General features: G+C 41.7%; 2 protein-coding genes across 2 annotated transcripts; one reads left to right on the top strand and one right to left on the bottom strand.

Annotated features, from left to right (window-relative positions):
- Positions 1-4,346: 4,346 nt before the first annotated feature.
- On the top strand, positions 4,347-12,236 carry med17 (mediator complex subunit 17). Its single transcript, XM_051129935.1, has 13 exons — positions 4,347-4,464; positions 6,050-6,300; positions 6,371-6,534; positions 6,612-6,831; positions 6,910-7,046; positions 7,130-7,211; positions 9,263-9,415; positions 9,664-9,794; positions 9,873-10,057; positions 10,207-10,344; positions 10,487-10,604; positions 11,359-11,518; positions 11,637-12,236. Exons 2-13 carry the CDS (start codon positions 6,066-6,068, stop codon positions 11,843-11,845), a joined length of 1,932 nt encoding a protein of 643 aa, XP_050985892.1. The 5' UTR covers positions 4,347-4,464; positions 6,050-6,065; the 3' UTR covers positions 11,846-12,236.
- On the bottom strand, positions 12,159-17,442 carry LOC127177591 (V-set and transmembrane domain-containing protein 5). Its single transcript, XM_051129936.1, has 4 exons — positions 17,076-17,442; positions 14,227-14,553; positions 13,756-13,899; positions 12,159-12,643 (listed from the first exon to the last, which is right to left on the bottom strand). The coding sequence occupies exons 1-4, from the start codon at positions 17,146-17,148 to the stop codon at positions 12,612-12,614; spliced, it is 576 nt and encodes a 191-aa protein (XP_050985893.1). The 5' UTR covers positions 17,149-17,442; the 3' UTR covers positions 12,159-12,611.
- Between the last annotated feature and the right edge of the window lie 288 nt (positions 17,443-17,730).

Below are 17,730 nucleotides of genomic sequence, written 5' to 3'. Positions count from 1 at the left end.
CTGCTGCAAACGCTCCAGCTCAGAGAGCAGCCGTGCACGATCCTACAGATGCACGTGACAGAAACGCATCAGAGTCCACATTCAAACGCACACGACTGCATCATGAATCAGACGACACCAATCAGAGCTCTACCTGCGTGTGCTGCTCTCTCCGCAGCGCATGGTTTCCTCTCAGTCGCGCTTTCTCCAGTCGCTCCTGCCTGTCACAAGCTTCCTCTCGCTGCAGCTCCTCCAAACGCTGGATCTCCAGCTCTGCGGCCTGTTGAGCGCACAGCTGAGAAACACCACACCAAACACACATCATAACAACACTGATCAACATAGAGCAACATGACAAAAATTTATACAAGAATACACATGTGACAGTGTGGGAAACATGCCTAGATAATATTTAACTACATTCTACTGTAGTGTCATTTTTGCGTTAAACATTTCAAACCTACTCTGCTCTGAAATGGTTTAACTTTTCCACCTCAATCAGTGCAAATACATAACTACATTGAGATATATACTGAATATAGAAGCTCTAACATCAAGTATATTTTTCTTTCATGTCAATCTCTCATATGTGGGCATTATTCATATAGGGCTCTACAGTGCGACAATTTCAGTTGCACTGGCGACCGAAAACAATTTCGTGCAACTATGAAAAAATATTTAGGAGCACCAGTGCGACTGACCCGATCAGCATGTGTGAGTGTTTGCGCTCCGGGGAGCTTCATAGGTTTCTACATATTTTTTTCCAACGCTGAGTAGTGTATCACAGACATATCTCACCAATCCTTTCATAAACAAAGTGTAGAGAGTGTAAATAAGAGATTCATTGATTCACTGTGCAGTGTAGAGAACTTTGTTCATTATAACGGAACTTTGTGAGAACGCCATGAACTAAGATGAGTGACAGCTTTTAATGATTTTTTGAGTGTGTAATGAGATATTGATTTAATACAACAGTTATATAAACAAGAAATTAATATTAAGTGACTTACGTTGACTGACTATAACGATATTGAAAACAAAAATCCCCTGTAAATCACTTTTCAAATATCACCTTGTAATAGGAAGGCCAATTTTTGATCAGATTTTTTGATTATTAATTAGAAGGTGCTCCTAATTTTTTTTTTTTTTTTTTAAGAAAAGCAAGGATAGAGCCCTGATTCATGCATGTACCTGCTGCTCAGTGTCGGTCTCTTTGTCCACAGCTGTTTGTGTCATGTGACAGTGTGTGAGTGAGAAACGCTCTGCTGCTGCTGACTTGAGCGGACGAGGCGTCTTCTTCCCAATGCTCTGAGACAGAAAACATCAAAGTCATGACATGAGCTGACAGCTCTCTAGCAGCTGACTGTGTAGAGGAGAGCAAACTGTACCTCCACTGGGTTTGGAGGAGGGGGCGGCAGACTGGCCACTCTCTCAGCTCTCTTCTTCTCCTCTACCAGAGCTTTCCTCCGTGCTTCAATGTGCCTGTTATCAGAATCAATTACATCTCACACATGATCTTGGCATACGTATGTTAGGAAACACTAGTTTCAAGTCTATGTGAAGCCACTAGTGGCTCAGATCATGCTGTTCATTTTCACACAAGCTACAGTTGCACACCCAGAGCATGTATAGAAACGTGTGCTGACCGGCAGCGCTGCTGCTCCTCCTCATGTCTGCGGGCGCTGAGCTCTCGCAGAGCCTCCCGATGTCTCTCCTCCGCGCGCTCCTGCCTCTCCACAGTCCTCTGAGCCAACGCCTCCAGATCAGGCTCCTACACACACAAACAACACAGACCTTAAAACACAGTTCAGCCAAAAACAGGACATCTGCAGTGAATGGGTGCCGTCAGAATGAGAGACAAACAGCTGAAAAAAAAAAAAAAACACCACAATAATACACTTACAAACATGCATGGTTTGTCTTCTCCAGATGTTAACTGATGGACTGGAGCGGTGTGGATTACTTGTGGATTATTGTGATGTTTTTATCAGCTGTTTGGACTAGGCTCGGGCGGTAATACGGTAGTATGGTTACTACGTATGCGTGGTTGTCATCACGTGACAGCGTGGAGGAGAAAGAGAGAGGTGGGGAAAGATGGCGAGTCGCGCACCAAGCGACCTGGTCTCGAGGCAGCAGGTCCAGCGGCCATCAGAGTGGAAGAGGGAGAGGCGCAACCCGAAACCTCACGAAAAAAGATGACTCTGGGAAGTATGCTGCAAAAAAAAGCTGATGCAATGGCAGGTCCCGTCGGCATCGGCACCGTAGAGGACCGAGTCGGAGCTGAATTAACAGCCTACTGTTTGGAGCCAGTTACTCAAGGAGACGAGGACCCACTTCGATGGGGGAAAAATGCTGCTGGGCGTTTTCCCCAGATGTCGCGAGTGGCACAAAAGTATCTGTGCGTCTGTGCCACAAGCACACCATCGGAGCGGGTTTTTCTAGTGAAAAATCTTGACTAGATTGATGCCACTTGCCATTTGTTCCTATTCGCACTGTGTTTATTTTTATTTATTTAATTGATTCAGGTATTTTTATTTGGTTTACGTTAAAAACAATATTGGAAAGAAGACTGGAAAGAAGTTTTTGTTTAGGACTATAGCTTTGCAATACTTTTTATAATATGGAGGATGTTTATGTTAATTCAACTCTGGTTGACTGTTGTGGGTCTATTTGCACTTTTTTATAAGCTGCTCTTCTTTGTTATTAAAAGTTGTTCAGGCGGTGTGATTTAATTTAATTGATTTGTGTGCCTGTCTCTGCGCGAAAACTGTTCTGGATGTTTATTCTGTTTGACTGCTGTATTTGCACTTTTTTATAAACTGCTATTTGTTGCTAATAAAAGTTGTTAATATTGTTGTGCATGTTATTTTGTTATTGTTTCAGTATTAGTGTTTGGTATTCAGTTTCTGAACGGTTTAGGCACAAGCCAACAGTTTGGTGACGCTGTCTGTGCCTTACGTCATAATTTTTTTATTATTCACAGCAATACCGTATACCGAGGTAAAATAGGGAGGAGGTTTGACGGTATCAAAATCTGGATACCGCCCAAGCCTAGTTTGGACTCTCATTCTGACGGCACCCGTTCACTGCAGAGGATCCATTGGTGAGACAGTAATGGAATCGCACATTTCTACAAATCTGATGAACAAACAAACGCATCCTAATCTAGGATTGTCTGAGGGTGAGCACATTTGCATTTTTGTGCAGACTCTTTGTGTTTATCACCCTAAAGACATTCCTGTCAAACCATGTGTGATGTTCACTGGTTGACTCACATTTTCCTGAGCGCTGCGGTGTCCGTCTCCGACAGATCTCAGGCTGTGCTCGTAGTGTGTGGATAAGGCCTGTAGTTTGAGCGTTTGCTGCTGTTGCCACTCGAGCTGCAGCGAGTCTGTGAGCATCTGCAGCTGCTGCCGTCTGCGCTCCTCCACCTGCCTGCGCACCTGCCGGGCGATGAAGCGCTCCTGCTCACGCACCTGTAATGCAAACACACACACAGACAGAACACAGGCTTGACATCCTCACTGCAGAGTCTTGAGCTACTTCAGAACAAAAAACTACAGAGTGTATCTCATGCATTCAGTCTACTACTCTGGTACATCACTGGTACATATTTATAAGTGCTAAATTACACATCTGAACACGTTACATAAACAACAGCAGTAGTATTACTGGTAGCGAACACTACTAGAGCTGGTCTCTATATCAATAAAATGCTTTCCAGAAAACCATGTTTATGTTTGTAATATTAGCATCTTCAAGCCTTATAGCTGTATTTAGCTGTGGAGTTCACTCTAAAACACAGCACACTGCACACAATCCAGTTCCCTTGTGTCCAAAATGAAGGCAACTGCAGCTGAAACACTAAATAACTTAAAAACTACGAATGCACCAGCGTTTTGTCTCGGTAGAGCTGTGAGTCTGACCTGCTGTAAGCGGAGTTTCCTCCTCCTGTCCAGCTCCTCTCTGACCAGCTGCGCCTCCTCATTCGGGCTGAGCCTCAAACGAGCTTTTCCCCTCATGTCACACAGACGAGCTCCTCACACACAGACAATATCATCACTCAATGACGGATTTTACTGTACGCGCACAGCAGACACGCGGCCGGACGAGAGACTTTTGTTTAATCGACTCCATGTCAACAAACTCCAACGGCTCCTTCCAAGCTGCGGCCGCGTCACTTCCGCTATTTAAACCACCCGCGGAACAGCGAGAGTTGTTGGCTTGAATTATTTATTTATTCACGAAACATAAACAAAAATGCGTATGAGAGAGATTAAGTGCTACTACTCTAGTGAATATACATAAAAATGCATAAATAAATGAAATAAAAACACCGTTTCCTAAACTCGTTTCAACTTTGACCCCGGCAAGTCTCGCGAGATTTGAGCAAGCTCTCGTTCGTACAGCGCTAAGGAGCGGAGTCTCATAGCTTGAGAACTGCAACAAACAAACAGAAACAGATAATCAAGTTACTTCGTCGATGTAAGTATGCGGTCTAAATATTTCATGTCTGACATGACTAAATCTGTCAGTCTGTGCGCTGTGGTTCGCGTGTGAGATCAACGGCTGTGTCTCAAACATGAATGTGTTTCCTCCATCGTTACAGCAGTTCTGGCCATTATACACTAACGTTCTGTTGATTTTGCTGTCTGGATCACGTTTTTTTCTTCTTAAGAATGTCTTTAAAAGTCTTAAATCTCCCTTCTAATTGATGCCTTATATCAAAACAGAAAGTCTTAAATGTATTAAATCACGCACTAAATGTTGCATGCACTGCAAAAATGATTATATTTGTCAGCGTGTTTGACTTGTTTCCTAATATAAATATCTAAACGTGCTTAAATCAAGATGATTGAGATCCAGAATGAAGATATGAAGTCTTGCTTTTTGAAAAAAAAATTGACATTTTCACTGGAAAACAAGATTATAATTCTGATGAACAATATTGATCTATTGCTGTGAGATCAGAAGTGATTTCCGTAATCTAGTTAAGCTAGTTGTGTATAAAAAAAAGTTTTGAATAGGATTTTTAAAAGGAAAAAAGTCAATTCTGCTCACCAGACCTGCATTTATTTGATCCAAAATACAGCAAAAGCAGTAATATTGTAAAACATGTTTACTATTTTAAATAACTGCTTTTTATTTTAATATATTTTAATTTTTTTTTTTCCTGTGATCAAATCTGAATTTTCAGCATCATTACTCCAGTCTTCAGTGTCACATGATTCAGAAATCATTCTAATATGCTGATTTGCTGCTCAAGAAATATTTTCATTATTATCAACAATTTGTTTTCAGGATTCTTTGATGAATAAAAAGCCAAAGATCAGCATTTATCTGAAAGAAAAAGCTTTTGTAACGTTATACACTATACCATTCAAAAGGAAGTCAGTAGAAAATAATGCTTTAAATGGATTAAAAGTGATGATAAAGATATTTATAATGTTACAAAAGATTTCCATTTTAGGTAAATGCTATTCATTAAAGAACCCTGAAAAAATTCTACTCAGCTGTTTTCAAAACAATAACAAAAATAATAATAATAATAATAATAATGTTTTTAAACAGAAAACCAGAATATTAGAATGCTTTCTGAAGGATCATGTAACTGGAGTAATGATGCTAAAAATTCAGCTTTGAAATCACATGAATAAATCACATTTTAAAATGAAAAAAGTTACATGATCCAGACAGTTTTAAATAGTACAAATATTTCAAAATGTTACTGTTTTTGCTTTGGATCAAATGAATGCAGGCTTGGTGAGCAGAAGAGACTTCTGACTGGTAGTGTATATTTTTAACTTCTGAAGTGTTTAATACAAAACGATGTGTTTTCCTCAGACATTTACATTTAGAGAACATGTTGTTGTATTTCGTTCACTTCAGTTTATTACTTACATTTTCTTTATTTGGCCTCAAACAGGTTTACCTTCATAAAACTTGCAGAAATCCTGTTCTGTTATCACAGCGTCAAAAGTTCCCCCTCAGACGTGTACATCAGTTATTCAGCGTGTGTGTGTGTGTGTGTGTATTTTTATGTGGGATCTCGTCGTGTGTCTGCGTGCAGAGCTGCAGCGGTCGGCATGATGTCTGGAGGTCCGGCGGTTCGCGTCAGCATTGAGTCGACGTGTGAGCGGCAGGTGCAGGAGGTGTCTCTGGACGGCATGGAGACGTACGTCCCGCCGCTGTCCATGTCTCAGAACCTGGCCAAGCTGGCGCAGCGGATAGACTTCGACCAGAGCTCCGATTCAGACGAGGAAGGGTCGGAGCGGGAGAGCAGAGAGCCGTGGAGCAAACCTGAACCGGAGGAGGACGAGGGTATGTGGGATGGTGTTTTAATGCATCACTGGTGCTCGTTCGCGACTCAAGCGCTGCTCTCCGCTGACAGGTACGGTGAAGTTCCAGCCGTCGCTGTGGCCGTGGGACTCGGTGCGTAATAACCTGCGCAGCGCTCTCACGGAGATGTGCGTGCTGCACGATGTGCTCAGTGTGCTCAAAGAGAAGAAGTACATGGCGCTCGACCCCGTGTCCCAGGACCCCGCTATGACAAAGGTACGGCGGGACTGCCGCTCTCCATCGGGTCTGTCGTTCGGCGCTCGACGTCCTCGTGACACGTATGCTCTGTTTAGACCCCGCAGGTGTTCCAGCTGATCAGTAAGAAGAAGTCTTTGGCCACGGCAGCTCAGCTGCTGCTTAAAGGAGCAGAGAAACTCACCAAGTCTCTGGCCGAGAACCAGGAGCAGCGTAGACAGCGGGACTTCAACTCCGAACTGCTGCGTCTGCGCTCGCAGTGGAAGCTGCGCAAAGTCGGGGACAAAATCCTGGGGGATCTCAGCTACCGCAGCGCTGGTAACGCACTCATTTTATCGGTGATGTCTCTTTGATGTTAGAGTAGTGTGAAGTACTGAAGTGTTTGCTGGTGTTCAGGGTCTCTGTTCCCCCATCACGGCACGTTTGAGGTCATCAAGAACACAGACATCGACCTGGATAAGAAAATCCCTGATGATTATTGTCCGCTCAACGTGCAGATCCCCAGCGACTTGGAGGGATCAGCGTATATCAAGGTAACATTTAAGAATATTCAATTGCAGATGAACTCAGCTGTGAGCACAGACATCAAGTGTTTTCTGTCTGTGTGTTTTTCCAGGTGTCCATTCAGAAACAGTCTCCTGATATCGGGGACCTCGGCACAGTGAATCTCTTCAGAAGACAGCCTAAAGCCAAACCTGGTAAAGCCAGCTCGTGTCACGGATGAGACATGCTTTCAGACGATACCTGAGTGAAAGCCTGAAAATAGTGGCATAGCTTTGGAATATGTTTGGCTCATATATAGAATATTTATGATTATGAATATGAGAAGGAACAATATGAGTAAATGGTGACAGAATGGTTTTTTTGGGTAAACAATCCATTCATAGTTATTTTCCCAAAAATGATCATTGTGTCATCATTTACTCATTGTTCATTAGGGGTTCAAGCACGTATCGCTGAAACCCTATTGTAATTGTTAGAATAGTCGCAGATCAGCGACCTCACACCACCTACAGTGTGACCAGTGCTCACCCCAGTCAGCCTGACGGGCGCGCTACTGCGATCAAAAGTACAAAATTACTCATTACTCATAAACCGTCAGTCGCTGGCTCAAGTGTCTTGTGTTGTTGGAATCCTTGGCTCATGCTGGACAAAACGCACACAAAGATTCGATTGTGAGCCTTGGTGAAATGTAGGGTGTTTTGCCTTTTTTTTTTTTTTTTTTTTTTTTGTTTTGTTTTTTAAACTACTTTGTGAACTAGTCCTAGGATTTTTGCCCGATCAGATCCAAACCAGGACAGAAAGATTCTCTGAAGAGCTAATATCAATAATTATCAAAAAAAAAAGTGGAACTTTCAACTCTCTGTCGCAAAGGGACAGCAAAACATTCGAAGAGGCAAGGCTGCTTTTACTAAAACGGCTATAACACCTGAATGGAATGAGATATTTCCAAACTCAGAACAATTATGTAAGAGCTCAATCTGAGGTCACAGGAAAAAAATGCTTTTTCACTTGGTGGCACTATACGAGGGGTGTGGGGACACAAAAATGACTATACATGCACAACCGTTTGTCCTTTCAATATGAAAATCAGTATGCATGCTCTTGGTCCAAAGTGCCACATGTGTATATAAGGACATTTGTGTATCTAAAAAAAAAACATGGCCACCACTGGCCAATGAAATTTGAGCACCTAGTAGAAAAGGTTAACGGAGGCCGATCGGAAACGAGAGACGCCTGAGAGAGATTTGAAAGAAATCAGCCACTGGTGGGCGATATTGGATTTTTTCAAGGGCGTAAACAATTGTACATTGCTTGGTTTTTCGCATGTATCCCATAGAACCAGTGCTGCCAATCAAATCATTTGTTAAATGACTAAGACTAAAAACCTACTTTTGCAAACTAGTCCTAGGGTTTTCGCTTAATTAGTACAATTCTCTGGACTCTTTAGGTCAATAATTGTCAAAAAAAAAAAAAATTATCCTTGGGAAGCTATAACGTGGTTCTTTAGAAAAGGGGCCTTTCCAAATATACCCAGAAGCCTATAAACCCCAAAGGAGAGCTCAAAACTTCACAAAACCTGCTGAGCACATGCGACAGGTGATTCTAAACAAGCATGCAAAGGAGATCAGACCACAGCTGGCGCTGTAACAGTCATAAACGTTACAAAAACATCATATTTCTGTGGTGAATTAACTGGATTTGTAAATTAACTGGAAAATGCAGTTTTTAATCATTGATTTGGATTTACTGGCTTGCCAAATAATGTCTTTTTTTCATATGTGCTTAAATGCCTTAAAAAGCTTGAACCCTGGTAATTGCTGCTTGCTGCTATATTATCTGTTTTGATTTCTTTTGTGGAACAGACAAAAGATTTTCTTTTAAGTAATGGATGTCACAAAGCAGTTTTAGTGACCATTGACCAGTTTTTAAGAAAATATCATCTTTTTGCTTTAGAGGTTATAATAATGGAGAGTGAATAATGACAAAATGTTAAATTTGGGGTGAACTGTCCCTTTAGGCTTCCATTGCCATGCCAGTAGGTGACTTACCAGATATTTTAAAGCTCACCAGGAAATTCAGAGTTTCATTCATTTCTGCAGTTCAGCCTGTTTTAGTAAATGTGGTTCAATGTTCTGCTTTAACTGTTCGTTCAGCTTTGAATGTTGTGAACGTCATTTGAAGTCATTTCAGATCAGACACATGTTCTGTCTATTTCATGAGATCGTCATCTGTTTTCCTCTCTCAGGTTCTCAGATGTGGCATTTAAAGCTGGAAGCGGCTCAGAATGTGCTGCTGTGTAAGGAGATTTTTGCTCAGCTCTCACGTGAAGCTGTTCAGATCAAATCGCAGATTCCTCACATCGTCGTCAAGAACCAGATCATCTCGCAACCCTTTCCAGGTATTTACGTTCATTCATTCAGCAGACACTTTTATCCAAAGCCACTTATAAATGAGCAACATCACAAGCACAAACACACACGTCATCTTAACACTGTGATTCTGTTCATGGAAGTATTATTGCATTATGTGAGTACTTAGTATTAACAGTAACAGACAGTGAGGTGGAACATAAAGTGTTACCACAATAATGCTCCATAAAAACAAAAAAGCATAATATAAATACACACTGCGTGTGTGTGTGTGCAGGTCTGCAGCTGTCCATCTCTCTCTGTCACTCCACTGGAGAGAAGAAAAACCAGAGAGCATCACCAGACAAGAGCAAACCAGACGACCACCTGTATGTGTTAGAACACAACCTCCACCAGCTGATACGAGAGGTACACGCACGTCACAGGCAGACGGCACCAGTATGGAGCGCTCTTCCTCTGCCTCATCATCATCTGTGTGTGTTGCAGTTCCACAAGCAGACGCTGAGTTCGGTGGTGATGCCCCATCCTGCCAGCGCTCCGTTCGGCCACAAGCGCTTGCGGCTGGCGGGACCCATGGCCTACGACAAAGCAGAGATCAGCTCGCTGCAGCAGACCGAGGGACTCCTGGAGAAAATCATTAAACAGGCCAAACACATCTTCCTGAGGAGCAGGTGCCTCATACATATTAATTAACTGACTTACAATGCTAAGTGTCTTTTTCATCATCTTCACTGATCAGTTTCTGTCAGGTGTGTGTGTTGTGATATATTGATCAAAGGTCTGACCATTGTAAAGTCTCTGTTTGCTTTCGTTCTTTCAGGACGGCGCGGACCATCGACAGTCTCGCCAGTCGTATAGAGGATCCTCAGATCCAGGCCCACTGGTCCAACATCAATGATGTGTATGAATCCAGCGTCAAAGTGCTCATCACCTCACAGGGATACGAGCAGATCTGCAAGTATGACTTGAAACACACATTAGCAGCAGTTACTGTGACAGTAGCTCAGACCTCACTCATCAAACAGCCATGATGCATTTCTGCATAAACGTTAATTACACAACATGGTGTTAACACTGATTTTCTCAAATCTCCTGCTCAGATCGATACAGCTGCAGCTGAACATCGGTGTGGAGCAGATCAGAGTTGTGCATCGAGACGGACGCGTCATCACGCTCTCACACCAGGAGCAGGAGCTGCAGGACTTCCTGCTGTCACAGGTACACAGCCACACGATTGCTTGAGAAGTCACTTCAAGAAGTAATTGCAAACAAGTGAAAATGTGCTCACTCTCAGACCATCCAAGATTGTCATTCCATCACTGTCTCACCAGTGGATCCTCTGCAGTGAATGGGTGCCGTCAGAATGAGAGTCCAAACAGCTGATAAAAACATCACAATAATCCACAAGTAACCCACACCACTCCAGGCCATCAGTTAACATCTTGACAAGACAAAAGATAAAACAAATCATGATATTTATGAGTCCATAATCCATAATAACACTTTCTCCAGTGAAAAAGTGGTCTGAATCAGGAGAGAAATCTGCACAGATCAAGCACCGTTCACAAGCCAAAACAGCTCTAAACAAATGTGTGGCTGGATTTTGATGTGAGAGACAACATGTGATGGACCTTTTTTTGGAAGAAGTGCTATTATTGAATTTTTCAAAATTTCTTAGTAACTGATTTGTTTCAGCTTTTGTCATCTCAAGATGTTCACTGATGGACTGGAGTGGTGTGGATTACTCGTGGATTATTGTGATGTTTTTGTCAGCTGTTTGGACTCATTCTGACGGCACCCATTCACATCCATTGGTGAGACAGTGATGGAATGACACATTTCTACAAATCTGATGAACGAACGAACTCCTCTACATTTTGAATGGCCTGAGAATTAAGAATTTTTAGCAGATATTAATTTTTTGTTGTTTGAACTACTCCTGTCATACTGAATCGTGTGTTTGTGTGTGCAGATGTCGCAGCATCAGGTTCACGCCGTGCAGCAGTTGGCCAAAGTCATGGGCTGGCATGTGTTGAGTTTCAGTAATCACGTGGGTCTCGGCCCCATCGAGAGCATCGGGAACGCCTCCGCCATCACAGTGGCGTCTCCCAATGGAGAATTTGCCATCTCAGGTGAGTCTGAGCCAGCACTGAAACATACTTTAATACAGTTTGACTTCACTGCACTTGTAATGCATCATGAACTTAAATGACATGGAACAAATCCTGGCATGTTCTGTCTGTGTTGCAGTGCGCAACGGTCCGGAGAGCGGCTGTAAGGTGCTGGTTCAGTTCCCGCGCAGTCAAGCCAAAGAGCTGCCCAAGAGCGACGTGGTGCAGGACGGCAAATGGACGCACCTCAGGGGTCCTCACAAGGAAGTGCACTGGGGTCGAATGGAAGGAAGAAACTTTGTTTACAAAATGGAGCTGCTGATGGCGGCACTGACCCCGTGTCCCTAGAGCCCGTCGGTTTACGTCTCGCGTTGACTTGACACGGCTCTTTACCCTGATTGCTCACGCTCTGCACTTACGTGACTCCTGAAGTGCTCTTGAGCTTCATGTGTGGAACTGCCAAGTCATTTTTCTAAGAAAAGGTCAGCGATGGCCAAAGCACATGTTGGAAATAAAACATTTGTACTGCCAGCCATGCATTTTTCCTTTGTTGTCAAAGCAAGTTTATACAAATACATGAGAAAATACAGAAAGACCAACAGATACATAGAAGATCAAGCAAAACTCTGCATTTAATGAGAACAACCAGTGCAGGTCATCATCATTATGCAAAGATGTTTATTCTGAACCTTTACATTCAAAAAGGTCACACCTTTTTTGCACGAAAATCTGGAAAAACATTATGTTAAACAATGATGTTTGTACACTAAATATGATAATTGAGGCATTCTGTTAGGTACCTTAACCACAAATGGAATTTGCCCCTGCAATATCAAATGATTTTCAAAAATGTTCATCCATGAAAAATAACACAAAAGACATCCATAAATCTTCCACCAGAGGATGCTCTTTGAGCATATACATATGACATTCACAGCAGTATGTCAACTAGCGTCGTTCAGAGAGTCTGTTGTTGCTGCTGCCATCGGCGGCTCCGTGTCAGTCTGATACTCTGATTGAACATGTTGATCTACAGTCATCTGGGGCTGCAGAAGTAAATGCTGATTGTGGCAGATGTGAGGTTCATCACTCAACTCCTCACTGTTTGTTCACATCACAGTGGCTGTAGTTCAGTCTCAGTGTGTTCTGTGCAGAGTACAAATACAGACGTTCAATTTCATTTACAAATTAAAAATATTACATCTTCTAAACATTCATATTCTATTAAACACTCTTTCTGATGGATCAGATGGACTGATTATTCCCTCTTGTGCCCTGTCAGAGACTCAATGGCCGAGATGTTGATTAACATTAAAGGGGTCATCGGATGCCCGTTCTCCACAAGTTGATATGATTCTTTAGGGTCTTAATGAAAAGTCTATAATATACTTTAGTTAAAAATTCTCAATGGTAGTCTAAAACAACACCCTTTTACCTTATTAAAATCAGCTCTGCAACATCATCTCATTCTGAGGGTTGTTCCTTTAAATGCAAATGAGCTCTGCTGACCCCGCCCCTCTCTTCTCTCTGTGGAGTAACGAGCCTGTTTACTTTAGCCGCGTTTAGCCACGAAACTTGCTAACCAGCACGTTATTAGGAAAGGTGATTGCAAAGATTCACAAAAAAAACCCTTATACTCACTTCTGCTGTAAGTGAAGCTGGATCACGAATTATTTGTGTGAACATAGACGGATATATGTAGATCGGGAGGCGCATTCCCTTCACAAACAAACGTAATCCACTGCATCTTCAGCGGCTCAGATGTCGGGAGTAAATGACGACCACTATGTTCATTATTACATCCAGCAACACAACACCTCAACACCTAGTCTTGTCTAAATCACATCCCTGCTCCAGCATCAAAACAATGGAGGTCGGACTGTTACAGCTGATTTAAGGCGGATCTGAGGTAAGACGCTCATGTCAGTCAACTATGGTGGGAGCGGCCTCTGTTGGTGTGACAGCACACCGACAGGCATCTGAGAACAGCTCGATTTGAAAAAGGGGATATTATTTTTACAGATTAATTAAAAACCACTGCATGGATTTTTATCATTATAGGGTAGATTTGTACATACACTGACAACACGCATTAATGTTCAAACAACATATAAAAGTTAACTTTGCATCCGATGACCCCTTTAAATATAAGTGCTTGCCTACTTAGCATGAAAGTTCAGGACATCTTATATAAACATATGTGAGGCAGCTGCTGTATGTTACAGTAAATGTAAATGACAGTAAATGTAGTTTGTTACCTGGTAAGCATCTCTGTTCTCTCCAGGTGTTCGTTAAGTTGTATAGTTTATTCAAGAGCCACATACACAGCATAAGAAATGCAGCCAGCGTCCCCAACACAATGGTGAACACAGTAATGTACTGGATGTCCTCATACAGCACCTCTGAAACATACAAGCAGCATTGGTTCAGTGCAAACATAGGATAAATATAGTAAAGCTTTCTGTCAGTGTGCATTTGCATCTTTATATATTTCAAACTGCACAGATCCAGTTTACTTGAACTGCTAAATTACAAATATGCTTATCTGTGACACTGACATTCAAACATACATTCCAGCATCTGGAGTAACCAGTATTGTGCTATTTTCAGAATGTTTTATAATTTTACTTCTCTGTTTATTTCATTATATAGTGGGAAAAACACTGAACAAGCCAGAGTGCAATGTAAGCTGGTGCAGCTAAAGGACAAATCACTTTAAAGCTACTCACCAGTTACACTCAACACCATATACATGTCTTTGCTGTTACCAGACGTTTCTGTCACAGTGATGGTGTAATAACCAGAGTCTTGTAGACGTAAGTCGGATATTGTTAGAGAGCCATTGGGGTGAGTTTCCACTCGTCCCTCGTACATTTGCGTGACGTTTGCGTCGCCACCCAGCATCCAGGCTGCGATGCTTTGGTGTCTGTTTACAGAAATGAACGTCCATCTGATTGCTGGGGTCCCCACGCATGTGATGTCCACAGAGAAAAGAGCACTTCCCTGAACCGGTGCAGTGATATTGTTCCTCGCCACCTGAATGGTAATGGCCTGAGCTTCAGAGAGTGGACAGGGGAGAAATACAGTAGTGAATTTTAAAATACTTTCTTATCCCAGTTCAATAGTCACACCAAAAAGTTAGATTCAAAAGCAGCATTTATGGTGTATTAACCACCATTGGTTGACTTCCAAGAAAAATTTCCAAAGGGTATCAACAAGGTGACTCTGTAATGCGTTCAAAACATTTTTCTGTAAGATGAATGCCAGAAATGTTTTTGTTCTATGAATGTTCTGAGCATTATGCTGTGTTCTGGTAATGTTTTCAGTGGCAAGTTTTATTTTAGTTCCCAGAATATTCTCCTTAAACATTCTCTAAAAACATTCTACAAATGTTTATTGATAACATTGTTAGAACATTATCCTCTAACATACTAATTGGATGTGGACTCAGATGTCAAATTTTGGTTGAAAGTAAAACTTCACTTTATAAACCAGATTGACTTCTTTCATACATTTTGGTTTAGATGGTTTAGATGTTGATGTCTGTTTGAAAGTAATAGTTTGGTTTGATGTCACCGTTATGTTGAGAAGTGTTTGCTTCAGTTGGGCAATTTGATTCTTGACTTTCAGGCGTTTTTCCTCTAGCTACTAAACTCTGTTTGTTATGGCAAAAACAGCAAGAGAAAATGTCATCAGATTTTGTTGGCTGCATGCTGATGGTTCAGATGTCATCATCTGATTTCATTCAGTCTAATCGATGGTGCTAGTTGTACATCATTTATTATAGCAATGCAATGCTTATAATAAGTGAAGCTGGTTATGCTGTTTTTGGAGTTATTTAAGGACGCTGGAGCTTGACATCAAACAAAGGTTGGGTTTTCACTTTCAACCAAAATTTGACATCTGAGCAATGCAAGTCCACATCTGATGGGAATCTTTATGAGAATGTTCTAACAATGTTATCAATAAACATTTGTAGAATGTTTTTAGAGAATGTGATCCTACCATTAGCAGAACATTCTGGGAACTAAAATACCAGAACATGACACATTTCTAGCTGGGTTTACTGATGCTAAACAGGGGTTTAAGAAGTTTCTTGGTAACATGTCAATATTTGGAACTGGAAATAGTCAATATTTTTGTAATGACACACTTTACCCAGAGACCTACTAACAACAGTGTGTTGCCAATATGATGTGCTCACAGAGGAGGCATCAGTTGCTGTGACAGTGTGGGTGTTATGTCTGGCACAACATCAGGAAAATCAGACCCTTCCTGTCAGTAGACACGTCACAGCTCCTCGTCCAAGCTCTTGTCTTCTCAAGACTACAATGCTCTACTGGCAGACCATCCAGTCAGAGTAACTAAACCTCTGCAGATGATCCAGAACACAGCAGCACTTCTGCTCTTCAATCAGCCAAAGTGAACCCACGTCACACTCCTCCTGATCTCACTCCACCGGCTCCCGGTTGTTGCCAGAATCAAATGTAAGGTTTTGACGCTGGATTCTAGGACTGTCAGTGGAGCTGCTCTTCTCTACCTTGACTCACTACTACAGACGTTTGCTCTCTCCCACCAGCTACAGTCATTGAACAAATCATTGCAGTCATTTTCCCTTTACAACGAGGCACAAAGTCACTTTCAATAAGCTTCACTCTCATGTTTCTGCATCATTTCCCCCCACATGATCAAGGTATGCAGATTTGTCCCTCACACAGTGGATGAGATTCCCTGGGATAATAAGATGAAAAAATCCTGAAAATGACCTTTCATGGTGAGTTAATGATTACCCCCTTCAAACCAGGAACACGTTGGTGGAGTTGAATACCAATGATAAACCAAAGCTTTTCGTATTACTGGTGAAATGATCCTTGCTAAGCCCCGCTTTAAAACGCAACTGACCGATCCTAGCTCAGCAAATATGGTTTCTACTCTGCCCATTCGTACTCTTTTCCAATAAAGGGCTCTGCTCTGAAACAGTGTTTTTAATACAAATAACTTAGCTGTGAAACAAAGAACACAGAGTGACAGGAAAATGAAAAGTGAGGCAGAAACAGGTTTGGCTGGACTGACTCATTCAGTTTTGACACCAGAATCACTCGGTATTCAGTTCAACTGTAAGTCACATACGTGGCAGTTTTTTGAAGTGTTGGCCATGTTGTTGCAAACAAAGTATTTTTATTCAAACGCCTTCTTATGTCTTCTGTTCAGGGATCACTGCTACACAGTGATGACAGCTGCACCAGTTTCACACAGGATTATAACACGTTACAGCTTAGATAGCAATTGCAGAGAAGTTTAATGCTAGAAAGTTTTGTTTGAAATGATGCATAAACAAATACCTGAACTGTTCAAACGAAATCACTGTAATCATATTATTATTGTTCATGATATGCATTCATGTGGTGCACAAATCTTCAGCTGTGTATATAAGGACATGGATATCCGTGGTTTTCTATATAAACTGACTTGATAAAGAGTACAGAGTAACCCTAAAAACATACTTTTGTCCCCAAAATATATCTTTGTAAACGAATACAACACAAACACGTATAAGCACACACACATATACACTTACTGTAACGGCAGAGACAGAAGATCAAGCAGAGTATCTGTGTGTTCTGAGAGAAACGAATCCATGTGGCCCTCATTAGACTGATTCCTCCATATATTTGTATACAGTAACATGTGATTGTCTTTATAGCGCAGTCATAACACTAGACTTTCACCCTGTCCGTCTCTGCTATCCATTCTGTCGCTGCAGGCTTCTTTATGCCGCTCTTTATCTTCATCTCCCGTTTTTCTGTTCTGCTGTTGTTTTCTCTTTTCTTTTCCCTTTCAGTATGTGCTGCCTTTTGCTCTTTTTCTGTCTGTCCAATCTTAGCATTCAACAAGACTTTGTATTCACTTTAAGGACTGAACTGCGATACTGTTCAGACCGGTTTAGCGGGCGGTGACGCACACACATAAACACTCGCACACACCATACACACACCACACACTATAACCTTTGGAATGCAACAAATACTTTACATTAAATTCAACATTATTATTATTATTAATGCAAGAAATTGATACTGAAATTTTATTTGGACAGTACTGATGAGTGAAGCTGATACACTCACTGACCACTTCATTAGGTACACCTGTGTAAGAAAATGATGAGCTATTTTTAGAAAAGGAGTGTATACTTATACACATCTTGGAGCGGAAGCTGCGTCGAGGCAGACTAT

The sequence above is a fragment of the Labeo rohita genome, chromosome 15 (genome assembly GCF_022985175.1).
Source record: "Labeo rohita strain BAU-BD-2019 chromosome 15, IGBB_LRoh.1.0, whole genome shotgun sequence".
Taxonomy (NCBI): Eukaryota; Metazoa; Chordata; class Actinopteri; order Cypriniformes; family Cyprinidae; genus Labeo; species Labeo rohita.
The sequence above is the reverse complement of the archived record's forward strand: the minus strand, read 5'-3'. Positions and strand labels throughout refer to the sequence as shown.